General features: G+C 49.0%; 1 protein-coding gene across 1 annotated transcript in view; it reads right to left on the reverse strand.

Moving 5' to 3' along the window:
- Nucleotides 1-4,893, reverse strand: part of LOC140489287 (ras-related C3 botulinum toxin substrate 1-like) — a 78,560-nt gene extending 73,667 nt beyond the window's left edge. Inside the window, exon 1 of the mRNA XM_072588673.1 lies at nt 4,673-4,893. Coding sequence (XP_072444774.1) covers nt 4,673-4,707 — 35 coding nt within the window. The 5' untranslated portion in view covers nt 4,708-4,893. The remainder of the gene's footprint in view (nt 1-4,672) is intronic.
- Between the last annotated feature and the right edge of the window lie 17,454 nt (nt 4,894-22,347).

Below are 22,347 nucleotides of genomic sequence, written 5' to 3' on the forward strand. Positions count from 1 at the left end.
TGTTCTGTATTGGAATGTTAGCAAGGTTTTTGTTGTTGCTCAACATTGCTATTTATTTTTTCCTTTTGTTAATTACCCACCAAAAGCACACAAATGTTGCAAGCCCTCAAGATGTCGGGCTATGTTGCAAGGGCTTACAGGATATTGGTTTACTGCAGCTGGACGACTGCGAAACTTAATACCATTCTTTCAGAGGTACAAACCAAAAACCCGAACCGAATCTGAAGGGACCAGGGGCTGTTTAGCTGGCCTTTAACACTAGACACTGTGGGTGCTGAAAGGCACCATGACCTCCAGTGTCATCCAAGCAGGTACACGTTACCCTAGACATCAGCAAACATACAGCCAGCTCCCATATGAATGCTGATGACTCTTGGCTTTATCCCTCTGCTGCCTCTCGAGTCCCTCGAGCTGCTTGCCCACAGCACAGCAGTGGGTGAGTCACCATTTCCTCTAGCCAAACAGTGAGATGATTGAAGCCATTAGCACCATTCCCCAAGGCAAAAACACCGCCTCCTCCCATTTCCCCAGTCAATGGGCCATGCTTCACCTGGTCACCATTGTGACAGTCCTGTCTCACCCACACTCCTTCCATCATAAAGACCACCTCCTCCAGGAAAGGACCTGAAATCACCGTCATAGAGACGTACAGCATGGAAACAGACCCTTTGGTTCAACCCGTCCATGCCGACCAGATATCCCAACCCAATCTAGTCCCTCCTGCCAGCACCTGGCCCATATCCCTCCAAACCCTTCCTATTCATATACCCATCCAGATGCCTTTTAAATGCTCTCATTGTACCAGCCTCCACCATTTCCTCTGGCAGCTCATTCCACACACATACCACCCTCTGTGTGAAAAAGTTGCCCCTTAGGTCTCTTTTATAGCTTTCCCCTCTCACCCTAAACCTATCTACAGATTCAATTAATCCAACACTGACCAGATTGCCATACTCGCCCTACACATAAATATCTGATTTATCTAAACCTCGGTTTCGTCTGTCGCATCCTGTCCCAAGCCCTGCTTCCTGACCATGCAGGTTATCTTTCACCCATTTGAGACATTTAATGACTATGAAACGACAATGAAGCCTACAAATAAGACACACTGGTCCAACCTTTCTGCAAAATGAACTCCACAAGAACCAGTACATTAATTTCCCAGCATTACTGCTTTATCCCCCAGGGGGGTCCACATTTAAACTTATGTTTAAGACAGTCGGCACCTCTGCTCTGCCTTTTGCCCACTCCACCCCCTCCCCATCTCTCCTATTCCCCCAAATCTCCAATTATAGCTTGGTATACTTCCACTCTTACCCTTGGCATGCTTTATAGAATGCCTACAGTGTGAAAGCAGGACCTTCGGCCCATTAAATCCACACTGAACTTCCAAAAGACCATCCATTCAGACCCACTTACCAATCCCCATTCCCTTCCAAGCCTATCCCTGTAACCCTGTATTTCCCATGGCTAATTCACCTGCACATCCCTGGATACCATGGGACAATTCCCCATGGTCAATCCACCTTAGTTACACATCTTTGTATTGTGGGAGGAAACTGGAGCACCCAAAGAAAACCCACATAGACACAGGGAGAATGAGGGGACAGACAGTCTGCCCAAGGGTGGAATCGAACCAGAGACCCTGGTGCTGAGAGGCAGCAGTGCTAACCACTGAGCCACCGTGCATCCCAATGCTCAGTTCAATTATCTGGAGCCACCCCCACACAAAACACTTTGGACTTTGATAAAATTACTTCTTTCGTAGGATGTGGGTGTCACTGATGAGATCAACACTCACTGGCCATCTCCAATTCTTGAATGGAATGATTTTCTAAGCCATTCCAGAGGGGCAGTTACAAATCAACTACCCTCCAATGGCCAAGTCTTTGGTCAGCCATGTCTAAATGTCCTTTTATTTTAAGGATTAGTATGCATACTCCTCATACCTTGGTGAAGCAATTGGGGAACAACAGATACTCATTGTAACTGCACAGTGCTGTTACATCTGGAACCTTTGCAGCACTTGGTCAAGATTTATTTTCTACCAACCCATTGAGTGATGTTACAATAGGTGGGATTTGTCCAGAGCCAGGAGCATTACCATTGCAGCTGACTCCACCTGAAGGAGCAGCAGCGCTTTGAAAGCTTGTGATTTCAAATCAGCTTCTTGGACTATAACCTGGTGACCTGTGACTTCTGACATTGCCTGGACCCTGTGCCCTTGATCAAGGTATTTTGCATGGCTTTCACAAAACATCAAGCCCAGCATTTACGGGATCCTCAGCAGGAGGAAGTGACATGTGTTCCTTTGAAGGGAAACAGAAGACAATAAGAGTCCCTTTTTCCCCATTCCAAAGGACTGGGATTTGTATAACACCTTTCATTAGCAGTAAATTCTTCATGATCTTTTTTTTTGACGTGTAGACTCTTTTGTAATGTAGGAAATGGCACAGTTAATTTGCATAACGATAAAGTGATAAGGTTTGTACTGTGATGAGATAATTATGGTTAGTCAACCTTTGATGAAAATGATTAGACGTGATTGAAATGAATGGTGAAACAGGCTCCAGGGGTTAAATAGCACATTACTATGTTCAAAAATCATTACCCACCATGCGCATCCAAAACATTTCTTTTAAAAAGGAGCATTAAAATGACATTACTTCCAGGTTCAATGTACCAGGCTATGTACCATCATTAGCCCAAATAAGGTGAGGCTGATATGTTTCATACACAGACAGTCTGACACCATTGTTTTGGGGGTGGGGGGGGGGGGGGGGGGGAAGAAACAAAAACAGATCTTGCTGGAAAAGCTCAGGGGTCTGACAGCACCTGCGAAGAAAAATCAGTGAATGTTTCGGGACCAAAAATACTGCTCAGTTATTGTACTGATAAGCTCATGAACAATAACTGAATGGGGCACAGCAGGATGGGGACACATGGCTGCTTTCCCCTTGGGTGGGTGGTTTGGATGAAAGGCAGGGGAGTGGAGAGCTACAAAGATGGCCATTTGGATCAGCATCCAGAACCGTATACATACTGTTCAGCTAAAGGAATGTGCATTTAGAGTCAGAGATGTACAGCATGGAAACAGACCCTTCAGTCCAACCTGTCCATGCCGACCAGATATCCCAACCCAATCTAGTCCCACCTGCCAGCACACAGCCCATATCCCTCCAAACCCTTCCTATTCATATACCCATCCAAATGTCTTTTAAATGTTGCAATTGTACCAGCCTCCACCACTTCCTCTGGCAGCTTACTCCATGCATGTGTGAAAAAATTGCCCCTTAGGTCTCTTTTAGATCTTTCCCCTCTCACTTTAAACCTATGCCCTCCAAATCTGGACTCCCTGACCCCAGGGAAAAGACTTTGTCTATTTATCCTATCCATGCCCCTCATAATTTTGTAAACCTCTATAAAGGTCACCCCCTCAGCCTCCGAAGCTCCAGGGAAAACAGCCCCAGCCTGCTAATCCTCTCCCTATAGCTCACATCCTCCAACCCTGGCAACATCCTTGTCAATCTTTTCTGAATCCTTTCAAGTTTCACAACATCGTTCCATTTCTGTAGCACCATTCACAGCCTCAGGAAGTCCTAACCTACTTCCCAACCAACATCATACAATTTGTGCACAGCAAGCTCCCACAATTGGCAACACAATAATGACCAAATAAACAATTTGTTCTTCATGACTTGAGAAAGATCATTCCTTCAAAACAGTACCATGGGATCTTTGACATCCACTGCACACCCAGTTCAGGAAACCTTTCTCTCTGCAAATCTATGGTTTGGATTTCTAGCTTGTCTGGATCTTGAATTCCATTGAAACAGATTTTTTAAAAAAGATCACTATAGCTAGCGTCTGTAGAAGCCAAACTGACACACCTCCCTCAGTCCTCAGGCTAAAGAATTTTCTGTTCAAACTAAAAGGTCTAAGTGAGCGTGGGTGCAAAAATAAGTTTACTTGCAGGAAGTTAGTGAGCAACAAGCCACAGGGTGGTAACATCTCAACCGGTGATACATCAATGAACCAAAACCCTAAACTGACACAGTAAGCTCCCACAAGCACTGCACAAACAAGTACATTTTTTGGAAAATTTTACACACACAAAGTATGTCCTCCATGAGATGTCCAATCCATCCTTTTTTTAAAAAAAGTGTAAAATAAACTTTAGAATACTCAGCCTTTAAAACTCGTTTAACAGAGGAAAAGCTGATTTTTAAATTTCAATTCTGTAATATTAATCTTCATTAAAAACACATAGGTTGCAAAATTCAGAAGGACAGATGTGGTTAACTAGACCCAGTAAGATCATTAGACACAGGGACGATCAGAAAGACGGTAATTTTTTTTTAAGGTGAGTTTTAACATTAAAGAGGGCGCAGTAAATGTATTAATGGCAACTATGTTGCAGAAGTACTGAAATACCTCCCCCCACCACCAAAAAAAAAGGAACTGAGGAGGAAATGAAAGAGGAACCTTACATTTTCATCTGCTTAAGTCAATCTTTCCACAGACTGTGAAACAAAAATTCAAAAGCACATGTGGAAACGATTTGTAACTAACAGGTCGCGAAACATAGAAGTGTAACGGGCGAAAGTTGAAGCTTGAGAGGAGGGGGAAAAGTAGTTTGGGGAAAGTTTGGAAAAGTGCAGATATTACTCACCCATCCCCCACCACCACACATTTGATGGCCTGCATCTTCTAAAACTGGATGAGGCGAGACTTCAAGATCTCCAAAAGGGTCAGACTAGTAGCGAGAGGACAAACAAGGTCTGTCAGGACGGTACAGGAGTCAGTAAAGGCAGGGCAGTCAAACTGAGAAACTTCACTGAAACCTCTGAGCTCACTTTACTGCCACCACCCAAACCCTGCGCTGCAGTGCGAACAAACTTGAGTCATTAACCCCGCCTTCTAATCCTTATTGGTTACCCTCTCCTTATTCGCCTGATGATTGGTTTGTCTGGGTGTCAATCACGTCCAGCATGTTGGTCTATCCCACCTGTCAATCAAGGTGACCCGCCCTTTTCTATCTCATTGGACAGTTCGCTCTCAAGGGCGGGGTCCAGGCTGTCGATTTGGGACCAATATTTTCCATTCTTTTCCAAAGAGAAGTGGACACTATGCAGTTTGATCACGGTGCTATCCAAGTTTGCATTTCTTTTTGCGCATTCTAGTCTGGTTGAAATAAAATCCACTTGTCTTGTTGGGGGGTTTTGATAGCAATTGTGTCCATTTGTTTGTTGCCTCTGGCTGACCATCTCAATATCAACTGGTGGAATCAAATTGACTGGATGGAGGCAGGAGAAAGTGAGGACTGCAGATGTTGGAGTTCAGAGTCGAAAAGGGTGGCACCAGAAAAGCGCAGCAGGTCGGGCAGCATCTGAGGAGCAGGAGAATTGATGTTTCGGGCATAAACCCTTCTTCATGAATGGATGGGTGCGGCTCCAATAATATTTAAGATGGTTTACACAATCCAGGACAAAGCTGCCCGCTAGGTTGGCATCACGTCGACAAGCATCCACTCCCTCCACCGCCAACGCTTAGTAGCAGCAGTGTGTACCATCTATAAGATGTGCTGCAGAAATTGCTTAGCTCCTTTAACAGCACATTCCAAACCCACTAGCAATTCCATCCAGAAGAGCAAGGGCAGCAGATACATGCAAGACCACCACCACTTGCAATTTCCACTTCAAGCCTCTCTCCATCTTGACTTGGAAATATCTCACCATTCCTTCAGGGACTCTGTGTCAAAATCCTGGAATTCTCTCCTCAAAGGCATTGTGGTCCACCTACTATGCATGGAGTGCAGGGGCTCAGAGAGACAGCTCACCACCTTCTCCAGGACAACTAGGCAACACATGCTGACCCAGCCAGTAATGCCCATGTCCCAGGAGTGAATAGAAAAAAATAGTCTCCCAACCATATTGTGTTCAAGCACACGAAGGTCAAGAGTTATTCCAGCCTAGAAAGAGGCCCTTTGGCCCATGTGTCTGCACCCATCATCCAACATCCATAGAAAGATAGATAGGTCTTGATAAAATAGGTAGATTCTTGAGCAGTCAAGGAATCAAGAGATATGGGAGAGGGCAGGAAAGTGGATGTGAGGCATATTGGTACAGCCATGATTCTATCGAATGGTGGAGCAGGCTAGAGAGGCCTACTCCTATTTCTTATGGTCTTATAGAAACACTGGAAAGAACAGCAGGCCCTTCGGCCCATCAAGCTATTCATTGTGATCATGGTAGACAAGCCAGAAGAACACAGCAAGCCAGGCAGCATCAAGAGGGGGAGAAGTCAACGTTTTGGATTTAACCTTTCTTCAAATTCTATGCATTTGAAGGCTTAATGGTAAATTTACAAAAATCATTTTAAAAGTAGACTCTGGAAAGCCGCAAGACGTCCAGTCCTCAGCATGCAAGCTCGTACCTGAAAAATGAATTTGTCTCTCTCCCTTCCAGATGTTACTCAGCCAGCTGTATGTCAGTTTTCGTTCAGTGTTGCTGAAAGCAGAGGATTGGAATTTGCAAAATAGGGCAGGACAGGACTAGATCCTGGGCTGAAGCCAGAAATTCCACCTGGACACCATCATGTGTTTGGAGGCATGACTGGCGAAGCTCCCAGACTTTCCCCTCGTGGCACGTATATATCGCAAGAGGAAACATGTCAATGAAGGAACAGCCTCCTGAATTGTCTAGGCTCTCTGCATGTCAGCATCATTTGGGTAATCCAAGTGTACACAGTACTGCCTTATTACTTTATCAGTCACTGAGACCCTATAGTGGTTGCAATGAGGTCAGCCAAGTGGACCTCATAGAATATGAGTTCCCCGATTGGTGCTGTTAACCTGGTCCAATCAGGGAGCCCTGGCTGGCAGATATAAACAGGAGCATCAAATGTTCTGCTTTTCTAGGAGCTGGCTCTATGCCAGCTAGGTCAGTGTCATGTATAATGCAGGTGTAAGTAAAGGGTGACTCGATGATGGGATACCAGCCTTCATGGAGTGATTTCAGCCCCTGCTTATCCTTTTATCGCTCTTGGCTTTGCAATCTTGCTACTGTCCAGCAATATATTGCTTGGTAATCTCATGTCTAGGTCAACAACATATGGGTCAAGACCTACTCTAGAAACCTGAGCCCAAAAATGACCTAGGTTGTCACTTTGGACAGCACTGACAGCACTGTTGGATGTGCTGACCAGAGTCATAGAGATGTACAGCACGAAAACAGACCCTTCGGTCCAACTCATCCATGCCGACCAGATATCCCAACCTAATCTAGTCCCACTGACCAGCACCCGGCCCATATCCCTCCAAACCCTTCCTATATATATACCCATCCAGATGCCTTTTAAATGTTGCAATTGTACCAGCCTCCACCACTTCCCCGGCAGCTTATTCCATACACGTACCGCCCTCTGCATGAAAAAGTTGCCCCTTAGGTCTATTTACCCTCTCACCCTCAACCTATGTCCTCCATCTCTGGACTCTCCCACCCTAGGGAAAGTATCTTGTCTGAACTGAAAATGTGTTGCTCGAAAAGTGCAGCAGGTCAAGCAAAATCCAAGGACCAGGAGAATCGACATTTCGGGCATGAGCCCTTCTTCCTAGGAAGAAAGGTTCATGCCCGAAACGTTGATTCTCCTGCTCGTTGGATGCTGCCTGACCTGCTGTGCTTTTCCAGCAACACATTTTCAGCTCTGATCTCCAGCATCTGCAGTCCTCACTTTCTCCTAAAAGTACCTTGTCTATTCACCTTATTCATGCCCCTCATAATTTTATAAACCTCCATCAGGTCACCCCTTAGCCTCCGATGCTCCAGGGAAAACAGCCCCAGCCTTTTCAACCTCTCCCTACAGCTCAATCCCTCCAACCCTGGCAACATCCTTGTAAATCTTTTCTGAACCCTTCCAGTTTCACAACATCCTTCTGATAGGAAGGAGACCAGAATTGCACACAATATTCCAACAGTGGCCTAACCAATGTCCTGTACACCTGCAACATGACCTCCCAACTCCTGTACTCAATACCCTAACCAATAAAGGAATGCATACCAAACACCTTCTTCACTATCCTATCTACCTGTGACTCTACTTTCAGGGAGCTATGAACCTGCACCCCAAGGTCTCTTTGTTCAGCAACACACCCTAGGAGAGGTCACAGCACAGAAACAGATAAGTGAATAGTTTTAAGCATAGGCTTGCTGTAAATCTACAATATTGGGTAGAGTGGGTTCCATATTGATTACATGTTTTATTGAGACATGTATCTGAAGTCATAAGTATTATGTTAGCATGGAGCAATATTTTGTAGAGGCATAAGACGGTGCTATTTTCTGGGTCTGTAAATTGGAAGAAGCAAAAATGGCCTTTAGTAGAGTGATAGGCTCCTCTTGTTGGATGTGGGAGTTTAGGGAGAGTTTATGGGTTACTGAGGATTATATCTGTTACAAATGCCATTGGTTGCGAATCCTATCAGATTGAATGGATCGGTTGGAGCGACAGTTAGAGGCAATGAGGAACTTACAAGAGCAAGGAGGTGTGATGGATGGCAGTCATAGGAAGGGGGAAAAGTCACAGCTACAGTCACATAGATGGGTCAACTCCATGAAAGGTAAGAGAGGTAGACAGGTAGTGCAGGAGTCTTCTGTGACTATCCCCATTTCAAACAAGTATGCTGTTTTGGAAAATGTAGGGGGTGATGGATTCTAAGGGGAATGTAGCACAAACAGCCATGTTTCTGGTATTGAGACTGGCTCTAACGCAATTAGGGGTATGTCGGGTTCCAAGAGATTGGTTGTGTTGGGAGACTCTCTAGTCTGAGGTACAGACAGACGTTTCTGTGGCCAGCAGTGAAAAATCAGAATGGTGTGTTGCCTCCCTGGTGCCAGGATCAAGGATGTTTCAGAGAGGATGCAGAATGTTCTCAAGGGGGAAAGGGACTAGCAGGAGGTCATTGTATACATTGGAACCAACGACATAGAAGGGAAAAGGATGAGATTCTGAAGGGAGAATATAGAAAGTTAGGCAGGAATCTAAAAAGGAAGTCCTTGAGAGTAATAATATCTGGAATACTCCCGGTGCTACGAGCTCATGAGTGGAGGAATAGGAGGATAGACCAGATGACTGCATGGCTGAGGAGCTGGTGCATGGGAGAAGGATTCACATTTTTGGATCATTGGAATCTCTTCTGGGGTAGAAGTGACCTGTACAAGAAGGATGGATTGCACCTAAATTGAAAGGAGCCAATATACTGGAAGGGAGATTTGTTAGAGCTGCTCGAGAGGATTTAAACTCGTAAGATGGTGGGTGGATGGGGGGGGGGGATGGTGGGACAGGGGCGATAGTGAGGAAAGAGATCAATCTGAGACTGGTACAGTTGAGAAAAGAAGCCAGTCAAACAGTCAGGGCAAGCAGGGACAGAGCAGAGAACAAGGTAGGACTAATAAATTAAACTGCATTTATTTCAACGCAAGGGGCCTAACAGGGAAGGCAGATGAACTCAGGGCATGTTTAGGAACGTGGGACTGGGATATCATAGCAATTACAGAAACATTGCTCAGGGATGGGCAGGACTGGCAGCTCCCTGATACAGGGATTTGTTCCAGGATTCAAATACGACAGGAAGGATAGAAAGGGAGGGAAGAGTGGAGGGGTAGTGGCATTTTGATAAAGAATAGCATTACAGCTGTACTTAGAGAGGATATTCCCGGAAATACATCCAAAGAAGTTATTTGGGTGGAACTGAGAAATAAGAAAGGGATGATCACCTTATTGGGATTGTATTATAGACCCCCTAATAGTCAGCAGGAAATTGAGAAACAAATTTGTAAAGAGATTTCAGTTATCTGTAAGAATAATAGGGTGGTTATGGTGGGGTATTTTAATTTTCCAAACATAAACAGGGACTCCCATAGTGTTAAGGGTTTAGATGGAGAGGAATTTGTTAAGCATGTACAAGACAATTTACTGACTCAGTATGTGGATGTACTGACTAGAGAAGGTGCAAAACTTGACCTAATCTTGGTAAATAAGGCAGGGCAGGTGACTGAGGGGTCAGTGGGGGAGCACTCTGGGGCCAGCGATCATAATTCTATTAGCTTTAAAATAGCGATGGAAAAGGATAGACTGGATCTAAAAGTTGAAGTTCTAAATTGGAGGAAGGGTAATTTTGACTGTATTAGGCAAGAACTTTCACAAGCTGACTGGGGGCTGATATTCGCAGGTAAAGGGACGGCTGGAAAATGGGAAGCCTTCAGAAATCAGACACCAAGAGTCCAGAGACATTATATTCCTGTCAGGGTGAAAGGGAAGGCTGATAGGTATAGGAAATGCTGGATGACTAAAGAAATTGAGGGTTTGGTTAAGAAAAAGAAGGAAGCATATGTCAGGTATAGACAGGATAGATCGAGTGAATCCTTAGAAGAGTATAAAGGCAGTAGGAGTATACTTAAGAAGGAAATCAAGAGGGCAAAAAGGGGACATGAGGTGGCTCTGGGAAATAGGGTTAAGGAGAATCCAAAGTGTTTTTACAAATACATTAAGGACAAAAGGGTAACTAGGGAGAGAATAGGGCCCCTCAAAGATCAGCAAGGCGGCCTTTGTGTGGAGCTTTAGGAGATGGGGGAAATACTAAACGAGTATTTTGCATCAGTGTTTACTGTGGAGGAGGATATGGAAGATTTAGAATGTGGGGAAATAGATGGTGACATCTTGGAAAATGTCCAGATTACAGAGGAGGAAGTTCTAGATGTCTTGAAACACATAAAGATGGATAAATCCCCAGGACCTGATCAGGTGTACCCGAGAACTCTGTGGGAAGCTAGAGAAGTGATTGCTGGACCTTTTGCTGAGATATTTGTATCATCGATAGTCACAGGTGAGGTGCCGGAAGACTGGAGGTTGGCAAACGTGGTGCCACTGTTTAAGAAGGGTGGTAAGGTCAAACCAGGGAACTATAGACAGGTGAGTTTGACGTCGGTGGTGGGCAAGTTGTTGGAGGGAATTCTGAGGGACAGGATGTACATGTATTTGGAAAGGCAAGGACTGATTAGGGATCATCAACATGTCTTTGTGCGTGGGAAATCATGTCTCATGAACTTGATTGAGTTTTTTGAAGAAGTAACAAAGAGGATTGATGAGGGCAGAGCAGTAGATGTGATCTATATGGACTTCAGAAAGGTGTTCGACAAGGATCCCAGTGGGAGACTGGTTACCAAGGTTAGATCTCATGGAATAGAGGGAGAACTATCCATTTGGATACAGACTTGGCTGGAAGGTAGAAGATAGAGGATGGTGATGGAGGGTTGTTTTTCAGAAACCTGTGACCAGTGGAGTGCCACAAGGATCGGTGCTGAGTCCACGACTTTTCGTCATCTATATAAATGATTTGGATGTGAATGTAGGAGGTATAGTTAGTAAGTTTGCAGATGACACCAAAATTGGAGGTGTAGTGGACAGCAAAGAAGGTTACTTCAGAGTGCATCTTCATCAGACGAGCCAATGGGCTGAGGAGTGGCAGATGGCGTTTAATTTAAATAAATGTGAGGTGCTGCACTGTGGGAAAACAAAACTTAGCAGGACTTATACACTTAATGGTGAGGCTGGAATCAAATCCAGGTCCCTGGCACCGTGAGGCAGCAGTGATAAATCAAGGTGGGTATTAAAAAAAATCCACCTTACCAAAGGAATTCAGACATTTTCTTCTACATGTATTGAGTTCATTTATCCTCCAACCAACACTGCCAGCAGAGATCGTTGGTCGTTACCATTTGCTGTTTGTGGGTCATAAAGTCATAGATAATCAAGATTAGAGTGGTGCTGGAAAAGCACAGCAGATCAGGCAGCATCCAAGGAGCAGGAAAATCGATGTTTCGGGCAGGAGCCCTTCATCAGTTAGAAACGTCGATTTTCCTGCTCCTCGGATGCTGCCTGACCTGCTGCGCTTTTCCAGCAACACATTTTCAGCTCTGATCTCCAGCACCTGCAGTCCTCACTTTCTCCATAAAGTCATAGAGTTGCTTAGCATGAAACAGCCCCTTCAGTCCAACTCATCCATGCCATCCAGATAACCTAAGTTTGTCTAGTCCCATTTGCAAACATTTGGCCCATATCCCTCTACACCCTTCCTATTCATATTCAGATTTCTTTTAAATGCTGTAATTGTACCAGACTCCAACTCTTCCTCTGGCAGCTCATTCCATACATGCATCACCCTTTGTGTGAAGAAGTTATCTGTTAGATCCTTTTAAAATCTTGTGACACATTGGTAGTGCCCCTACCTCTGGACCAGAAGTTTCCAGTTCAAGTAGGCGAAAGTGAGGACTGCAAATGCTGGAGATTAGAGTCAAGACTAGAAAAGCTGGACGTTTCTAACTGATGAAGGGCCCCTGCCCAAAACATCAATTTTCCTGCTCCTCGGATGCTGCCTGATCTGCTGTGCTTTTCCAGCACCACTCTAATCTTGACTCTGTTCCCAGTTCAAGGTCCACTTAAAGACTTGATAATCCCAGAGTATATTTTCATGCAGACCAACAGCTTGATTATCAATCAGTAAACCCTTCCAATACACCAATGGCAGGTAATAAAAGTGGGAGAGTTACTCCAAAGCTCTCCTCCTTTATGACACTCCTTTAAGCCTACCTGTTTGCTCCAGTTTTGTGGCTACCAGTCCATGTATCTCCTTGCATGGCTCGCTGTCAAATTTTGTCTGGTAATGCTCCTATGAACCATCATTGAAGATCTTGCTATATGGAATGGGCTATATAACTGCAAGTTGTTGTTAGTTACAGATGACACAACAGTGTAAGACCAAAGCCATTGCATATGAAGAACTTCAAAGGCATGAGCACAGACGCAAACCTAGGACTTTAATCATTCTTTAAGTAATTGTGCTGCACTGTGATTTCAGTGACAGTACACCAAGGGGGCTGAAAACTGTAGAGTCCTTGGGCAGTATGCCATACGAAGGTTGTACATTGTGAAGACCGAGAGTATTGAAATTGGCATTACTGCACCGTAGGGTGGAACACTGAATATAGAGAAGTTTATTTCTACTGTAATTTCTATAATTTTCATATCTCTTTACTTGTTTTATTCTTAAACAATTCAAAATGGCGCCAGATTGTGGCAACAGTTGAAGCTCTTCACTGTATCTTATTGTTTTATTCACTGTAAAATGCAAGAGACAATAAATCATTCATTAATTAACTTGAAAAGCTCTGACTCTGGGATGCATACCTGACATGGGCTGTACAATGACACAATTAAGACTTTTGCAATTACTTTGAGTGGAAGGTCATAGAATCCCTAGGGTGGAAAGAGGCCATTTGGTCCATCAAGTTTGCACCGACCCTCCAAAAGACATCATACCCAGCCCCCTACCCTGCATTTCCTATGGCTAACCCACCTAGCCTGCACACTAAAGGGCATTTTACAATGGCCAATCCATCTACCCTGCATATCGTTGCTGTGGAGGTGCCAATGTTGGACTGGGGTGGAAAGTCAGAAGTCACATGACACCAGGTTATAGTCCAAAAGGTGTATTTGAAATCACAAGCATTCAGAGCGCTGCCCCTTCGTCAGGTGTGACTTCTGATTTTCTGCAGATTATTAGACTGTGGGAGGAAACCAAACCAGCTAGCAGGAAAAGAGAGAATGTGCAAACCTCCTGTAGCTAATCACCCAAGGCTGGAATTGGACTCATGTCCCTAACACTGTGAGGTATTAGGGCTAACCATTATCTGGGAGGCAGTGAGGTCTGCAGATGCTGGAGATCAGAGTTGACAGTGTGGTGCTGGAAAAGCACAGCAGGTCAGGCAGCATCCGAGGAGCAGGAAAATCAACGTTTCGGGCCGGAGCCCTGAAACATTGATAGTCCTGCTCCTCAGATGCTGCCTAACCATTATGCCATCTGTTGTATGGAGGCAAGTCAACTTTCATTGCAAATTCTGTGATGTTCACATCAAAATGTTGAGTAATGCAATTTTACAAATTGCCGAGAAATTTGCTTTTGTCAGAGAAATGCGGGTAGGTGAGCCATTAGCGATCAAGTGGTCACCAACTTGTAAATCCTTCTTTCTTCACAAACACTGCCTGAACCGTTCAGTATTTCCACTGTTTTGTGTTTCCACTTCCTGCATCCAGATAAGTTTGTCATTGCTTTAACGTTGCCATAGTGATCTCCTGCCATCTATGTCTCTAATTCTAGAAGAATTGGGAAATGAAACTGGCGAACAGTAAAGAAATAAGCAACCAGCTGATTTGTTTCTCAATGGAATTGTTGAACGAGGGGAGGTATGATGACAATGTGTGCATGACAACGGTAGATGACAAAGATTCATAAAAGTAGAAAATATTTATTCCGCCACACTAGCAATGCTCTAATATTAACAAGGTCAGAAGTCACATGACACCAGGTGAGAGTCCAACAGGTCAGATGACAAAGGGACACCGTTCCAAAAGCTTGTGACTTCAAATAACTTGGACTGTAACCTGGTGTCATGTGACTTCTGACCTTGTCCGCCTCCGTCCAACACCAGCACCTCCATGCCATAAATATTAACAATACTATCTCAATTTTTAAGGGGGAGGTGATGCCCTAGTCTTATGATCGCTGGACTGTTAATGTGTAGAGTCAAAACGTGTGGCGCTGGAAAAGCACATGCAACATCCGAGAAGGAGGAGAATTGACATTTTGGACATAAGCCCTTCATCAAGAATGTTATGGGGGATGGACTGAGGGGGAAGGGGGGCAAGTTAGCAGGGAATGCAATAGATAGTTGAAGGTGGGGGGTGATGGTGATAGGTTAGAGAGGAGGCTGGAGCCAACAGGTGGGAATGAAGATGGATGGGTAGGACAGTTCAAGGGGGTGGGACCGAGTTGAAGGGTTGGATCTGTGATAATGTGGGGGAAGGGGAATGAGGAAACTGGTGACATCAACATTGAATGATCAGGTGACCAGTTAGCCAAAGCGTGGAAACTGACAACCTGTGAGCCATAGAATCCATACACCCAGGTAATGTTCGGGGAGTTCTGGGCTCACCAGAACAGATGGTGGAAGTTGAATTCATGGTACGTTGGTGGCAGAGTAGGGAGCTCCTGTGCTTTTTCCTTTTCTGTCCTCCTGGTGTCAGCAGCCAGAGAGAGGATGCCAGCTGCTGGAATGGGAACATGGGGAACCTGTGGGCCAAAGAGGACACGAGAGACCAGTGGGCCAAAGGGAACACCGATGACCAGTCGGTCAACTGGAATACCAGTGACCAGTCGGTCAAAGGGAACACCGGTAACCAGTGGGCCAAAGGGAACACCGTTGGCCAGTGGGTCAACGGGAACACTGGTGACCAGTGGGCCAATGGGAACACCGGGGACCAGTGGGCCAAAGGGAACACCAGTGACCTGTGGGCCAAAGCAGACACCGGTGACCCGTGGGCCAAAGGGAACATCAGTGACCAGTGGGTCAAAAGGAACTCCGGGGACCAGTGGGCCAAAGGGATCACCGGTGACCAGTGGGCCAAAGGGAACACCAGAGACTAGTGGGCCAAAGGTAACAGCGGAAACCAATGGGTCAAAGGGAACACAGATGACCAGTGGGCCAAAGGGAACACCAGTGACCAGTGGGCCAAATGGAACAACGATGACCAGTGGGTCAAAGGGAACACCAGTGATCAGTGGGCCAAAGGAACACCGATGTCCAGTGGGCCAAAGGGAACACCGATGTCCAGTGGGCCAAAGAGAACACCAGTGACCAGTGGGCCAAAGGGAACACCGATGACCAGTGGGCTAAAGGGAACACCGGTGACCGGTGGGACAAAGGGATCACCAGGGACCAGTGTGCCAATGGGAATACCAGTCGCCAGTGGGTCAAAGGGAACATCGATGTCCCATGGGCCAAAGGGCACAGCCGTGACCAGTGGGCCAAAGGGAACACTGGAGACCCGTGGGTCAAAGGGAACACGGATCACCAGAGGGACAAAGGGAACACCGGTGACCAGTGGGTCAAAGGGAACACCGATGACCAGTGAGTCAAAGGGAACACCGATGTCCAGTGGGCCAAAGGGAACACCGATGACCAGTGGGCCAAAGGGAACACCAGTAATCAGTGGGCTAAAGGGAACACCGATGACCAGTGGGCCAAAAGAAACAGCAATGTCCAGTGGGCCAAAGGGAACACCGGTGACCAGTGGGCCAAAGGGAACACCAGTGACCAGTGGGCCAAAATAAACACCAGTGACCAGTGGGCCAAAGGGAACACCAGTGACCAGTGGGCCAAAATAAACACCAGTGACCAGTGGGCCAAAGGGAACACCAGTGACCAGTGGGCTAAAGGGAACACCGATGACTAGTGGGCCAAATGGAACACCAATGTCCAGTGGGCCAAAGGGAACACCGGTGACCAGTGGGCCAAAGGGAACACCAGTGACCAGTGGGCCAAAATAAACACCAGCGACCAGTGGGCCAAAAGGAACACCGGTGACCAGTGGGCTAAAAGGAACACCGGTGACCAGAGGGCCAAAGGGGACACCGGGGACCAGTAGGCCAAAGGGAACACTGGAGACCTGTGGGTGAAAGGGAACACCGCTGACCAATGGGCCAAAGGGGACACCGAAGACCAGAGGGCCAAAGGGAACACCGGGGACCAGTGGGCCAAAGGGAACACTGATGACCAGTGGGCAAAAGGGAACACCAGTGACCAGTGGGCCAACGGGAATACCGGTGACCAGTGGGCCAAAGGGAACACTGGAGACCCGTGGGTCAAAGGGAACATGGATCACCAGAGGGACAAAGGGAACACCGGTGACCAGTGGGTCAAAGGGAACACCGATGACCAGTGAGTCAAAGGGAACACCGATGTCCAGTGGGCCAAAGGGAACACCGATGACCAGTGGGCCAAAGGGAACACCAGTGACCAGTGGGCTAAAGGGAACACCGATGACCAGTGGGCCAAAGGGAACACCGATGTCAAGTGGGCCAAAGGGAACACCGGTGACTAGTGGGCCAAAGGGAACACCGGTGACCAGTGCGCTAAAGGGAATACCAGCGACCAGTGGGCCAAAAGGAACACCGGTGACCAGTGGGCCAAAAGGAACACCGGTGACCAGTGGGTCAAAGGGAACACCGATGACCAGTGAGTCAAAGGGAACACCGATGTCCAGTGGGCCAAAGGGAACACCGATGACCAGTGGGCCAAAGGGAACACCAGTGACCAGTGGGCTAAAGGGAACACCGATGACCAGTGGGCCAAAGGGAACACCGATGTCAAGTGGGCCAAAGGGAACACCGGTGACTAGTGGGCCAAAGGGAACACCGGTGACCAGTGGGCTAAAGGGAATACCAGCGACCAGTGGGCCAAAAGGAACACCGGTGACCAGTGGGCCAAAGGGGACACTGGGGACCAGTGGGCCAAAGGGAGCACCAATGACCAGTGGGCCAAAGGGAACACCGGTGACCAGTGGGCCAAAGGGAACACCGGTGACCAGTGCGCTAAAGGGAATACCAGCGACCAGTGGGCCAAAAGGAACACCGGTGACCAGTGGGCCAAAAGGAACACCGGTGACCAGAGGGCCAAAGGGGACACAGGGGACCAGTAGGCCAAAGGGAACACTGGAGACCTGCGGGTCAAAGGGAACACCGCTGACCAGAGGGCCAAAGGGGACTCCGAAGACCAGAGGGCCAAAGGGAACACCGGGGACCAGTGGGCCAAAGGGAACACTGATGACCAGTGGGCAAAAGGGAACACCAGTGACCAGAAGGCCAAAGGGAACACCGGTGACCGGTGGGCCAACGAGAACACAGGGGACCAGTGGGCCAAAGGAAACACTGGGGACCAGTATGCCAAAGGGAATACTGGAGACCTGTGGGTCAAAGGGAACACAAATCACCAGTGGGACAAAGGGGACACTGGGAAACAGTGGGTCAAAGGGAACACCAGTGACCTGTGGGCCAAAGCGGACACCGGTGACCCGTGTGCCAAAGGGAACATCAGTGACCAGTGGGTCAAAAGGAACTCCGGGGACCAGTGCGCCAAAGGGATCACCGGTGACCAGTGGGCCAAAGGGAACACCAGAGACTAGTGGGCCAAAGGTAACATCGGAAAACAATGGGCCAAAAGGAACACTGATGACCAGTGAGCCAAAGGGAACACCAGTGATCAGTGGGCCAAAGGGAACACCGGTGTCCAGGGGCCAAAGGGAACACCGATGTCCAGTGGGCCAAAGGGAACACAAGTGACCAGTGGGCCAAAGGGAACACCGATGACCAGTGGGCTAAAGGGAACACCGGTGACCGGTGGGACAAAGGGAACACCGGTGACCAGTGGGTCAAAGGGAACACCGATGTCCAGTGGGCCAAAGGGAACATGAGTGACCAGTGGGCCAAAGGGAACACCGATGACCAGTGGGATAAAGGGAACACCGGTGACCGGTGGGACAAAGGGAACACCGGTGACCAGTGGGTCAAAGGGAACACCGATGTCCAGTGGGCTAAAGGGAACACCGATGACCAGTGGGCCAAAGGGAACACCGATGTCCAGTGGGCCAAAGGGAACACCGGTGACCAGTGGGCTAAAGGGAACACCGGTGACCAGTGGGCCAAAGGGAATACCAGCGACCAGTGGGCCAAAGGGAACACCGATGTCCAGTGGGCCAAAGGGAACACCGGTGACCAGTGGGCTAAAGGGAACACCGGTGACCAGTGGGCCAAAGGGAATACCAGCGACCAGTGGGCCAAAAGGAACACCGGTGACCAGAGGACCAAAGGGGACACCGGGGACCAGTAGGCCAAAGGGAACACTGGAGACCTGTGGGTGAAAGGGAACACCGCTGACCAGTGGGCCAAAGGGGACACCGAAGACCAGAGGGACAAAGGGAACACCGGGAACCAGTGGGCCAAAGGGAACACTGATGACCAGTGGGCCAAAGGGAACACCAGTGACCAGTGGGCCAAAGGGAACACTGGTGACCAGTGGGCCAAAGGGGACACTGAAGACCAGAAGGCCAAAGGGAACACCGGGGACCAGTGGGCCAAAGAGAACACAGGGGACCAGTGTGCCAAAGGGAACACTGGAGACCTGTGGGTCAAAGGGAACACCAATCACCAGTGGGACAAAGGGGACACTGGGAAACAGTGTGTCAAAGGGAACACCAGTGACCAGTGGGCCAAGGGGCATACCGTTGTCCAGTGGACCAAAGGGGACACCGGGGACCAGTAGGCCAAAGGGAACACTGGAGACCTGTGGGTGAAAGGGAACACCGCTGACCAGTGGGCCAAAGGGGACACCGAAGACCAGAGGGACAAAGGGAACACCGGGAACCAGTGGGCCAAAGGGAACACTGATGACCAGTGGGCCAAAGGGAACACCAGTGACCAGTGGGCCAAAGGGAACACCGAAGAACAGAGGGACAAAGGGAACACCGGGAACCAGTGGGCCAAAGGGAACACTTGTGACCAGTGGGCCAAAGGGGACACTGAAGACCAGAAGGCCAAAGGGAACACCGGGGACCAGTGGGCCAAAGAGAACACAGGGGACCAGTGGGCTAAAGGGAATGCCAGCGACCAGTGGGCCAAAAGGAATACCGGTGACCAGAGGGCCAAAGGGGACACAGGGGACCAGTAGGCCAAAGGGAACACTGGAGACCTGTGGGTGAAAGGGAACACCGCTGACCAGAGGGCCAAAGGGGACACCGAAGACCAGAGGGACAAAGGGAACACCGGGGACCAGTAGGCCAAAGGGAACACTGGAGACCTGTGGGTGAAAGGGAACACCGCTGACCAGTGGGCCAAAGGGGACACCGAAGACCAGAGGGACAAAGGGAACACCGGGAACCAGTGGGCCAAAGGGAACACTTGTGACCAGTGGGCCAAAGGGGACACTGAAGACAAAAAGGCCAAAGGGAACACCGGGGACCAGTGGGCCAAAGAGAACACAGGGGACCAGTGGGCTAAAGGGAATACCAGCGACCAGTGGGCCAAAAGGAACACCGGTGACCAGAGGGCCAAAGGGGACACAGGGGACCAGTAGGCCAAAGGGAACACTGGAGACCTGTGGGTGAAAGGGAACACCGCTGACCAGAGGGCCAAAGGGGACTCCGAAGACCAGAGGGCCAAAGGGAACACCGGGGACCAGTGGGCCAAAGGGAACACTGATGACCAGTGGGCAAAAGGGAACACCAGTGACCAGAAGGCCAAAGGGAACACCGGTGACCGGTGGGCCAACGAGAACACAGGGGACCAGTGGGCCAAAGGAAACACTGGGGACCAGTGTGCCAAAGGAAACACTGGGGACCAGTGTGCCAAAGGGAATGCTGGAGACCTGTGGGTCAAAGGGAACACAAATCACCAGTGGGACAAAGAGGACACTGGGAAACAGTGGGTCAAAGGGAACACCAGTGACCCCTGGGCCAAAGCGGACACCGGTGACCCATGGGCCAAAGGGAACATCAGTGACCAGTGGGTCAAAAGGAACTCCGGGGACCAGTGGGCCAAAGGGAACACCAGAGACTAGTGGGCCAAAGGTAACATCGGAAAGCAATGGACTAAAAGGAACACTGATGACCAGTGGGCCAAAGGGAACACCAGTGATCAGTGGGCCAAAGGGAACACCGGTGTCCAGTGGGTCAAAGGGAACACCGATGTCCAGTGGGCCAAAGGGAACGCGAGTGACCAGTGGGCCAAAGGGAACACCGATGACCAGTGGGCTAAAGGGAACACCAGTGACCGGTGGGACAAAGGGATCACCGGGGACCAGTGTGCCAACGGGAATACCGGTGACCAGTGGGCCAAAGGGAACACTGGAGACCACGTGGGTCAAAGGGAACACGGATCACCAGAGGGACAAAGGGAACACCGGTGACCAGTGGGTCAAAGGGAACACCGATGACCAGTGAGTCAAAGGGAACAACAATGTCCAGTGGGCCAAAGGGAACACCGATGACCAGTGGGCCAAAGGGAATACCAGTGACCAGTGGGCTAAAGGGAACACCGATGACCAGTGGGCCAAAGGGAACACTTGAGACCCGTGGGTCAAAGGGAACACGGATCACCAGAGGGACAAAGGGAACACCGGTGACCAGTGGGTCAAAGGGAACACCGATGACCAGTGAGTCAAAGGGAACACCGATGTTCAGTGGGCCAAAGGGAACACCGATGACCAGTGGGCCAAAGGGAATACCAGTCACCAGTGGGCTAAAGGGAACACCGATGACCAGTGGGCCAAAGGGAACACCGATGTCAAGTGGGCCAAAGGGAACACCGGTGACCAGTGGGCCAAAGGGAACACCGGTGACCAGTGGGCTAAAGGGAATACCAGCGACCAGTGGGCAAAAAGGAACACCGGTGACCAGTGGGCCAAAAGGAACACCGGTGACCAGAGGGCCAAAGGGGACACCGGGGACCAGTAGGCCAAAGGGAACACTGGAGACCTGCGGGTCAAAGGGAACACCACTGACCAGAGGGCCACAGGGGACACCGGGGACCAGTAGGCCAAAGGGGACACCGAAGACCAGAGGGCCAAAGGGAACACCGGGGACCAGTGGGCCAAAGGGAACACTGATGACCAGTGGGCAAAAGCGAACACCAGTGACCAGAAGGCCAAAGGGAACACCGGTGACCGGTGGGCCAATGAGAACACGGGGGACCAGTGGGCCAAAGGAAACACCGGGGACCAGTGGGACAAAGGGGAACTGGGAAACAGTGGGTCAAAGGGAACACCAGTGACCTGTGGGCCAAAGCGGACACCGGTGACCCGTGGGCCAAAGGGAACATCAGTGATCAGTGGGTCAAAAGGAACTCCGGGGACCAGTGCGCCAAAGGGATCACCGGTGACCAGTGGGCCAAAGGGAACACCAGAGACTAGTGGGCCAAAGGTAACATCGGAAACCAATGGGCCAAAAGGAACACTGATGACCAGTGGGCCAAAGGACACACCAGAGACTAGTGGGCCAAAGGTAACATCGGAAAACAATGGGCCAAAAGGAACACTGATGACCAGTGGGCCAAAGGGAACACCAGTGATCAGTGGGCCAAAGGAAACACCGGTGTCCAGGGGCCAAAGGGAACACCGATGTCCAGTGGGCCAAAGGGAACACGAGTGACCAGTGGGCCAAAGGGAACACCGATGACCAGTGGGCTAAAGGGAACACCGGTGACCGGTGGGACAAAGGGATCACCGGGGACCAGTGTGCCAACGGGAATACCGGTGACCAGTGGGCCAAAGGGAACACTGGAGACCTGTGCGTCAAAGGGAACACGGATCACCAGAGGGACAAAGGGAACACCGGTGACCAGTGGGTCAAAGGGAACACCGATGACCAGTGAGTTAAAGGGAACACCGATGTCCAGTGGGCCAA

This window comes from Chiloscyllium punctatum, chromosome 18 (assembly GCF_047496795.1).
Source record: "Chiloscyllium punctatum isolate Juve2018m chromosome 18, sChiPun1.3, whole genome shotgun sequence".
Classification (NCBI taxonomy): Eukaryota; Metazoa; Chordata; class Chondrichthyes; order Orectolobiformes; family Hemiscylliidae; genus Chiloscyllium; species Chiloscyllium punctatum.